The 10685-nt window shown below is 45.1% G+C and overlaps 1 protein-coding gene across 1 annotated transcript in view; it reads right to left on the bottom strand.

Moving 5' to 3' along the window:
• Positions 1-5486: 5486 nt before the first annotated feature.
• Positions 5487-10685, bottom strand: part of NCAPG2 (non-SMC condensin II complex subunit G2) — a 30093-nt gene continuing 24894 nt past the window's right edge. Inside the window, exons 24-29 of the mRNA XM_049785968.1 lie at positions 9984-10171; positions 8941-9081; positions 8024-8127; positions 6893-6996; positions 6171-6270; positions 5487-5770 (exon numbers count right to left, since the gene is read on the bottom strand). Coding sequence (XP_049641925.1) covers positions 5719-5770; positions 6171-6270; positions 6893-6996; positions 8024-8127; positions 8941-9081; positions 9984-10171 — 689 coding nt within the window. The 3' untranslated portion in view covers positions 5487-5718. The remainder of the gene's footprint in view (positions 5771-6170; positions 6271-6892; positions 6997-8023; positions 8128-8940; positions 9082-9983; positions 10172-10685) is intronic.

Raw genomic sequence — 10685 nt, 5'->3', positions numbered from 1 at the left:
GGCAGATATGTGGTAAGAAAGGAACTCTTCATCCACTGCTGGTGGGAATGTTGCCCGATCCAACCCCTATGAAAAACAATATGGAGGGTTCTCAGTAAACTCAAAATTGAACTACCATATAACCCAGCAATCCCTCTTTTGGGTATCTATCCCCAGGATAGAAAAACACTCAACCAAAAGTATGTATGCACACTGCTATTCATTGCAGCACTCAGTAGAATAGCTAAGATTTGGGGATTCAATCTAGATATCCAACAACAAATGGGTGGATCGTGAAGATGTGGTACATATACATAATGGAATACTACGTAGTCCTAAGGAATGATGCAATTTGCGGCAACATGGAACTAGAAGATATTATGTTAAATGAAGTAAGCCAGAAGAAGGATAAATACAGAATGATATCACTTATATTAGATACTTAGAATAATTGCATGAAGAAACACAATGGTCTAAATGGTAGATGCCAGGGTATAGCAAGGAAAAGAAAACAAATCAAGTGAAACAAGAGAAACACAAAGCCTTTACTCTTAAAGAGGTGCAGAATGTGTTTGGAAGCCAGGGACCCCAATGGTATGCACTATTAGTATATTTCAGTGTCAATTTTATTATGTCTAAAACAACTCTTTAACTTCTTTGTCCACAGTGGTTCTTGGAGATAAAGGTTGGTCACCCTAATTTCGCATTTCAGTGCTCTATCATATTAGATTCCAAATACAATGCTCATTATGACAATGTCTTCACAAAGTACTATAACTTCATAGTTTTTTATATATATGTAATCATTTTCCTTTTGATTATGTCTGCTATTATGAACTAATGCTTATGCCCATAGAGACCACTGAAACAGGAAACTGCACACCATAGACAGGCCCCCGGTTCATTGAGTATGTTTTGCAATTTTTATTTTTAACTCAAGCTACTTTATTATATCATAATGCCCAGTGTGTTTTCAGGAAAGGAACCTGGATGCACCAGACATGGTAGACAATACTACATTGGGTAGACTCCTCTTATAGTGTTCACTACCATATTGCTTAGTACTCTAGCATGAAAAAAAAAATTTTTTTTTTTGGTTTTTGGGCCACACCCGGCGATGCTCAGGGGTAACTCCTGGATGCTCAGAAGTAGCTCCTGGCAGGCACAGGGGACCATATGGGATACTGGGATTCGAACCAACTACCTTTAGTCCTGGATCGGCTGCTTGCAAGGCAAACGCCGCTGTGCTATCTCTCCGGGCCCTAGGCATGAAAATTATTACTGTCCTAAATTGCTCCATGCATTTTAATAATCTAATCCGGACGCTTTTATTTAGCAAAGTTTACCACAACTATTTTTGGGAGGGTTTTGGGTCATACCTGGTGGTGCTCAGTGGTTACTCCTGGCTCTGTGCTCAGAAATTGCTCCTGGCAGGCGTGGGGGACCATATGAAATGTTAGGGATTGAACCGGGTCCATCCTAGGTCAGCAGCATGCAAGGCAAACACTCTACCGTTGTGCTATTGCTCTGGCCCTTACCACAACTTTGGATGAAATGCCTAGAAATTGGAAAACCTTTCCCCCTGATGTGCTGGCCACTTATTTTCTAAGTGCTTTGACCCATTCCATAAGGGTCAGTCCTCCAATTGCAGCCTACGAATAGATCTCCAATATATGTCCATGTTTGTGTATGTGGTGGACTCCTCTAATCTTTATTGTACATAATCCCTGCCAATCTTGTATATAGTCCCTGTTATATATTATCCCTCCTCCCCCTCTATTCACCTTACAAATCCTCTTCTATCCTCTCACCCCTCAACCCTGATCCATTATCTCTCCCTACTTAACCCTCTTAACCCTGTTTCTAACTCTTCAGGAACTGAAACCTTTCCCTTGCCCCCAGCAAGCTGCCACCCAACTCCCAAAACTTTAAGGACACCCTCTAAGCGCATTCTCTCGCCCAGAAAGATGCTAGTTACTGCTCCTGCTGGCTTATTTTATATGGCCCTTTTTCTCCCATCTCCCCTCACTGTGTACTATGGCTTGCTACTGGATCCGCTCTGGAGAGACCTTCAGCTTGAGGACACTACCAGATACCTGACTGCTGCAAACCATCTCTCAAACTCCACACGACCACTGTGTGTGGGTGAAAATGTGCTCTGGATTGTATCCCCACCCCAGACTATCTCAAAAGACTTAAAAGGGGATATCTGTATTTCCTTTATGTTTCTGTAGACATATTTCCTTAATAGTTATAATTCTTAGTGTTTATTTCCATATATAGAGGTAACTTTCTCCATCCTTTTTTTGGATCTGCTTAGAAAAGTCTTGCTTGGGATCTGAGCTCAGGTTAAAACCAGGTCAGCTTGTTATTTTTACCCCCAAATGCACCAGTAATATCACATGGCATTTTTTTTTGCATAGGCACACTAAAATGAGGAAATCGTACATATAGAAAGTTCTTATCTAATAACTCATAAATTTTATAGTGTAGGGGCACCATTCACCCTGAATATTTGTCATGGTGACTTGACATAGGCCTCAGTTGATTGGACTTCAACCATCCAGCTCTGTACCTCAGATCCCATCCTTGGAACTGGCCTGGTTTTCTGCACCAGCACCAGGAACCAAATTCCTCCAGGGGAGGCTTTAATAATGCCCTGGCAACAATTTGCTCTAGGATAGGTTCTTATGACACTGATAAGAAAACAGCAACAACTTGCTCTAAGGGCAGGTTTCCCTACATCACCACCTCATGGCAGAAGATACCCTGGTTTCGACCTAGGATTTATGCAAAAACAAAGACCTCTAATTACAGAAGACTGACTATGACAACACTACTGAGAACTCTTCCTGGGACCAGTAAGAACTTGGGGTTGGACAATTAACATGCCTAGAGCTTGTAGTTGGTCCTATGACATTGTGCTTCATGGGCAGACACCTGCTTCTTTTAGGCCAAGGTATTTCCTAATTTCCCCAACATTTACTGTGCCTATACAAAACAAACAAACAAACCAATAACCAAAAAACCCCATCACACCTGCCCTGCTTTCAATTTTATTTTTATTTCTAGATAAGGGCTCCCACCTTTTACATTGAACCCTGAAACATGAATCACTTAGTTTTACCTCATATTTCTATACCTTTCTACAAACTAAGAAAAGAATAAAGAAGTGGGACTAGGGCCAAGTGGCCCCAGGTGTATTGGGTGAAAAAAAAAATAATAAGGTCAGACCTAAATACCCAAGCAAAAGCCAACAATCGGATCAAGAGACCCAAACTATAACAAGCTAAATGCAAAATGGACCTGTTACATTGATAGACAGGGTGTAAAGGTGGAGGATGCATGCTGGGAACTCTGGTGGAGGGAATGGCCCTAAATCACTGTCTATACGCCTGAAATACAACTATGAAAGACTTGTAATTCACAATGGTTCCAATAAAAAATAAAAGTGTTTTCAGTGGAGCACTGCTGGTCTACACCAGGGTGAGGCGTGCCAAACATTTCATGAAAACAATATGAACTATGAAGAACCACACAGCAAGAAGGATAATGGACTCAGCATTGTGGAGACAGACCCTCACCTCACCCATGGCACTGTGAAGACGGACCCTCACCTCACAGCACTATTGAAATGGCCTGAGCTCCATCATGTGCAGACACACATTGGCAAAGGTAGGGTCAGAGCAGACAGGAACCCTATTCCCCCAGGAATGTAGCCAAAAGACAAAAATGCTTCACCTCAACTTTAGTAAAGGGTTTTTTAATGTGTCTTCCACAAAGGACAAACAATACAAAATATACAATCAAGAGTGGACATCATCAAAATGAAGAGCTTCTCTTTGAAAGTTACCATTTAAATAAGTAAGGCAAGTCATATACTGGATGTGATCTGAGAGGATCAGCCAGGGTACGAAAGAGCCCAGCAAACAGTCACTGTCCCAGACCACTAAGGTCAAGGGTTGGGGAGATGTGGGTGGTCACTGCCAGGAACGGGTACAGTACTCTACAAGTCTGTGGAGATACTTGAACCTATTCTACAGCAATTTGCTGCAAGAAGCACCTGCACAGGCACCCTCACCTGACCACCTCCTCACCCACTCTAGTTTCCAGTGACTGTGGGTGGACGTGTGTTTTCACACCCACCTGAGGGCGCAGAGACCGTATCAGGAAAACCAAAGGCACTGCTTGTTCTTCGGCCACCCATGCCCAGTTACTTTTCCATGATATCTCTCCACTTTGAGTCTTTGAGGTCGGAAAAAGAATGTCTTCAATATGTGGGTGTAAAATGATTTACCAGATGGACTCAGGCCTGTGGAACTGGTGCCACAAGGCTTGCCCAGTGCTCAGGTCTTCCCACCGCACCTGGTGCCAAAGTGCTGCTGGTTGCAAATGCGAACAAAGCACGAGTCTGGGAGCAAAAGAGAGCCTGTGGAGTAGACTATAATGTTCATCTGTAGGTCTGTCGGGTCAGTTCTGGATTTGGGGCTCAAACTTGGTTCTGCGGTTCTCCCAGATATGCTGAAGGCTGAGCTGGTATTGGTAGATGGGATGTAGCTCAGAGAGGCCCACATGAAGGCCTGGTCTCCCCTCTGCAGTCATTGCACAAATGCTACTGTTGACAGTGCCTACAACACTCCTGTTCCCACCTCACTGCAGGCCATGCAGAATAGGCGCAGAGAGGACAGAAACTCATCCCGTTAAAGAGGAACAAGCAAGAACCCAACAAGCTCTCCTCCCTATCACCCACGAGTGTCAGATAACATTTCCTAACAAACATGGAGAATGATCAGGAACACTTTTTCTAGTACTAATTTCATGTACCAATATTAAATTCAATCAAATGAGCTTGTCACATGACCAAATTTGGCTGAAATCATCAGAAACATCTTCCTGCCAAGTTTCCCCCTGAGCTCTTCAGCACAGGAAGGAGCCCATTTCTGTGCTGTCTTAGGGAAGCGCTGTCAAGTGGCTCTGGGGTCTCCATGAGGAGTTGAGGATAGAATGTCCATGAGGCAGTGGGCAGAGTTCCTCTGAAGCTGTAAGGTGGACTAGCCACCAAGGAGGCCCTGAAGAGGTTCTGAAAACAGTGCTTCCTGTGGCCTGCGCAGACAGCGAGGAACCTGAGGCCAGCCCCTGACAACGTTGCATTGTTCCTTGTTTGCAGGTCACACCACACACATAAGTCATACTTCCAAGAGGCAAGTCATTCAAAAGCGTCTTTCTTAGAACACTGAATTTCTTGATCGAATTTGGTTGATTCACCCCTCCATGGCTTAGGGCTCACTCCTGGCAGAGCTTTAGGATCCACATGGGGTTCTGGATATCAGGAGTTGGTCGCAAACAAGGCAAGTGTTTAAGCTCTGTACAATCACCTGCTTTGTCCAACACCTGAAGTTTTTTTTTTTTTTTTTTTTGGTTTTTGGGTCCTACCCAGCAACGCTCAAGGGTTACTCCTGGCTCTATGCTCAGAAATCACTCCTGGCAGGCTCGGGGGACCGTATGGATTGCCAGGATTCAAACCACTGTCCTTCTGCATGCAAGGCAAATGCATTACCTCCATGTTACTTCTCCGGCCCCACACTTGAAGTTCCTGACATTAAATATCTCACTTATATACACACTCAGCAAAAAGCCTTCCACTCACACCCCATCTCTATTACAAATTATTTTTAAAAGTACAAAAATACATGTTCATTTCATTTGTCTCTTCCTAACTAATCAAAAATTTTATCTTGACTAAGAATTCAAGAATTCTCTCAAAGTTCTTGATGACTGTTGGTAGAGAAACCTGAAACACAAAGAAAGTATCAGCTAGAACACTAAGAACAAGTGACTGGGTTACCAAAACATCCATTTTCACCAATAAATGTGGAGAGCTCTAGAGCAGATACACGCACAAGCTCAAAGTCCCAGGCTCATGCCCCGGGAACCGAGACATGGGGCAGGATGCTGAGGGGTAAGGTCACCAGCAAATGCAATGTAGAATCCCCAGAGCCATTTTGCTTTGGCAGCACATACACTAGAATCCTGGAAGCCACTGCTCCCCAGAGGAGAAAGTATCTAACTGGGAAGATGATAATACATGCTCCCAAAGCAATCCTTTCCTCGTGATTGATACCCAAAAGAGGGGACCACATGGCACACCTGAGAAGGGAACCACCACACTTGGGAGAAACCTTGCCACTCACCTCTCCAGGCTGTCCTCCTCCAGTGTGATCTCCATGAAAGTCTTCAGTTTCCTGTGAACTGTAGCTGCCGTGTCCAGTACTTTGGAGCTCTTGTGTCTACCTGCAGGGGCACAGTGGGACACAGAGGAGAGGCTTGGGTGGGACAGACCGCAGCTCTGAGTGCTGCCTGCTCTAGCACTCCCATCCCAGATGGGAAAGCAAGAGAAGCATGGGACATACTTTTCCAAAATACTGGCAGATGCACCCCCACAGGGAGCTATTTCCTGGCCCAACCCGAGTCTAAGCAGTCAGATGTTGAGAGCAGATTCACTCAGGCCCTGCCACTGGACAGGCCTCCTGGGAGAACACAAGACCAAAGACAGAAACAGAAGAGCTGTCCTAGTACAACCTCAGTGTTTCTCCCACTCATGCTAACTGGACTTTTGAACTTAGTCAAGTGAGGCAAAGTGAAGGCTTAGGAGAAAGGGTAGACCAAGCCCATATATAAGAACATTAGAACCTATTGTGTTTTTACATCTAATGAAACAACAGAGGAATAGGGCCCAGTGGAAAGTGGGGTGTATAGGGCTTCATGAGGGGGTGCCAGCAGCCTAGATGTCAGGCAGTCTAAGGGGGTCAAGGGGCGTGACAGCATGAAAGCTGGACAGCAGACGCCAAGCCCCCAAACACCCCACAAGTTCTATGTGACCCCGGGATACATGGAACACCAAAGCCCAACCAACCTTCTTTATTAAGAACTAGAATAATATGCAGAACTGCTGTGAGACAAACAATGCCTTCAATATCATCAGAAGTAACACATGCCTTCAATTCATCTAAAAATGACCTGCAAAGAGAAACAAATTGCTGAGTGACTTTACAGCATTAACTCGAGTACTTCAGAGAAACCCAAGGCTCGTCGCCCACCTGCATTATCCTTCCTGTACTTTCCACAGGGAACAGCAGCCCAGAGCACACAGGAATACTTTAAATTCTGCGCTTTCTATTGGAGGGGAAAAGCTACTCTGCAGCATAAGCAATGTGTATACACAAAAGCCCCTGTCATGAGAAATGACTTGGAGCTGCCAAAGGTTGAGCTTTCTTAAGCTGTCACTGAGATTTCCTGCTAGCAAAACCCACAGGGTGGACTTACAACCCCCACTCCACACTCTGTGCACCTGGGCCCTACAAGGTCAGTGAGGGGCCTCTGGGATGAAGAAACCATGCGCAAAGGAAGCCATGTGCAAAGAACCACTCTAGGGTTTTGTTACAAAGGTTCTATCTGCTCCCATCAGAGCTTCCAATGCACCCTTTCACCTGAAGTTTAGTTATCATCATCCTCAGCAGAAATTATTCAGATAGATATTGACAAAAATTTGAATTTACATTGGTACAAATAAATATACTCCCATTTTTGGGTGAGGAGTATTACTACCCAGCAGTACTCAGGGTCACACTTGGTAGTATGCAGAGGACCATATATGTACTGCCGGGATTCAATCATTATCATGGCCTGCAGCTACATATAAGGCAAGTGCTTTAAATCCTTTATCATCTCTCTGACCAAAAAAAAAAAAAGTGATCTTTTCACTGGAGGGCAAAGGGCAGACAGAGGGTGCTCAGGGCTTACTCCTGGCTCTGCACCGGGATCACCCCTGGTGGTATTTGGGGGACAATATGGGGATGAAATCAGGGTTGGCAGTGTATGAAACAAGCACCTTGACTCATGTACTCTTCTCTCAGCTCAAAGTAAATTTGTGCATTGCTGATAAAAATGAGGGAAAAAAGTATATTCCTCAAAATTTCTGAGTGAGAGGAATGAGGCAGAGGCTCACAAAAAGGGAATGTGAGGACAATGAGGAAGAAGTGGTTACCTGACCACATTTGGAGATTTTAGGATGATTTCTACTAAACACTTTGAAAATGGTGGCAGGTCTGTCAGACACTCCGGGGTCGTCAGCTCCTCCAGATCGGAAATCTAGAAACAAGGTTCCAGTCAGTCACTCACACATAAAAGCCCAGGCAGCCATGTCTAATGTGGCCTGGTATTCTTCCAACACTAGATGAGGATGGTCCCTGTGAGCTGCTGACCCTGCAGTAATCACAGACCCTGGGCTCTGTGTTGGGGTCTTGTCTATGCTGCTGCTGCCAGGGCCTCTTTTTGGACCCCACAGAGAGTACTCTCCTATTTCCCCAGCCACCATCACTGGCTATGGCGCTGAAACTCTTTCTCTGGAGCTCAGAGGGTTCACGAGGGTATCAGACAACTCCCAGGATACCCTCGGCAAACTATAAGGGCTCCCAAGCAGGCGAGCCTATCTCTGCCCATAATGGTCACATCAGGGAAATAGCCTGCTACCCTCTGCTGATCCTTGGGCATCTCAGGGAACTTCTCTGCCAACTTCTAATAAGTCCTCGCACATTTCCTTCACTGGGACTCAGCACTCGGCATCAAAATCAACCGCCGAATGATTGAAATAGCTGTTTCTCCTGAAAGAATTACCATCTGAGATGCTTAATAAAACATTTTTGAAATAACATCTGGAGTTTCAATCATACGCAGAAATAAAGTCTGTGGCAAGGAGCAGAGCAGGAGGGAGATATTGGTTCAGATTCACTGCATGTGTAGGACCTGGACAGGGAGGTCCCGAGGGATAACATGAAAGCTGAAGTCCCTGATAGCCATGAAGATGACAGAAAACACACATTTGAGTCATCAAACATGCAGGATAAGCCAGAGAATGGCCAAGCTGGGCACCCAGGACTATTGGCTTCTGGTTGATGTACTCACCTTCCGTAGCTGGTGACTAATCTCCACCACTGATACGGCAATCAAGGTGGATAGCACACCCCGGTGCACGGGCATGTCCAAGTGACAGGACTGAACTGTGGTGATGAATTCATGCAGAGGAGTCTGCACAGAGTAAAGGAGCTGCAAGAGAGCATGGCAGCTGCCATCAGCATTAAGCTTTCCCATGGTACCAGAGCAGCCCATTCCTCTGTCTGTGGCTCACTCAAAGCCCTTAAGTACTAGACTTAGTTGCGACCCACTGGAGATTCTCCTCATGACACTCTTCCCTCAAAGCAAAAAAAAAAAAAAAAAAAATCCTAATCATTGCAGTATCAGATACTTGGAAAGCAAAAAAGGAAGAAAAGAGAACGGAGAGTCATCACTGACACTGAAAGGCATCTTGCCATTGAGGTCAGGTGTTCTGGAGAAGGTATGTGGTTACTTCAGGACTGAGATGAGAAATGGTCAAAATAAAAATTATTAATAAAAAAAAAAAAAAGAGAGGGCCCGGAGAGATAGCACAGCGGCATTTGCCTTGCAAGCAGCCGATCCAGGACCAAAGGAGGTTGGTTTGAATCCCGGTGTCCCATATGGTCCCCCGTGCCTGCCAGGAGCTATTTCTGAGTAGACAGCCAGGAGTAACACCTGAGCACCGCTGGGTGTGGCCCAAAAACAAAACAAAACAAAACAAAACAAAAACAAAAAAAAAAGAGATGTTGATACGAACCACAGACAGACCAGAGTCAACGAAATGGTTACCAAGAGCAGAAGTGTTTCTAGTGAACTGGGTCAAAAAAAAAAAAAAAAAAAAAAAAACCAACTTCTTATGACCTCAGGAAGTGACCAACAGAAAAAAGCAAAGTTGTTAATAACCCAAAGAATATCCATGTTGGCACAACCATGCTTTCCCACTCAGCAGCTCATTCCCTAAGAAAGAGGCCCCTGCCCATCAGTGAGCCCATCCATCCATCACCACAACTCAGGCACACGGCCCACCCGGCTGCCCAGACCCGCCTAATGACAGCTCTGTGGAGAGGATGTACCCGCAGGCCTTCTTCCGGTTGCTTCCTGAAGCTGCGGGCCATGCATTCAAGCATCTTCTGGAACACTTTTTGGACCATGTCAAACAGTGTTGTCACTTCTTCATCAGATTTTATTTTCTGAATCCAGGACTGTCTAGTCACCTCTTTTAGAATGCCCAGAAGTAATGTGACATAAAAGAATCCCTTCACTGGAAGAAAAAAAATCAAGAGATGATTTAATCACAAAATTGGGCATTACACATTGCCACACAACACACGTTTTATTAGGGTAACTCAAAAGAGATGAGTACCGGAAGCCAATACACATTTGATGAGAGTCATCAACGTTTCAACATAAATAAACCCTAAACTGTGGTCTCTCCTAAACAGAAAAGCAGCCTTCAGAGACAGCAATGGGGAGTGACTTGGTACTGCACTCTGGAGACCCAGTCACAGACCCGCCTGCTCCCCGGCCCAGTCCCACAGATAAAAAGCCGAGTGGTTTGGTCAGAATGCAGGCTCGCACACAGGCAGGGCAGACCCAGCAACGCAGGGATCTTCTCACAGTGGAATGCTTTCGTCTGAGAGTCTAGTGCTGCACATGGGAACCCAGGTCCTTGGATTCCCTTCACACTTCCATCCAGTCTAGATTGAAGCTATGCAAACAGCTATGCAAAACAGAAGTGCCCTTCTGAGTGGGGCACTGAAGGAACAGGAGGGAAG

This window comes from Suncus etruscus, chromosome 13 (genome assembly GCF_024139225.1).
Source record: "Suncus etruscus isolate mSunEtr1 chromosome 13, mSunEtr1.pri.cur, whole genome shotgun sequence".
Taxonomy (NCBI): domain Eukaryota; kingdom Metazoa; phylum Chordata; class Mammalia; order Eulipotyphla; family Soricidae; genus Suncus; species Suncus etruscus.
Note: the sequence above shows the minus strand (reverse complement) of the source record. Positions and strands in the feature narration are given on the sequence as shown.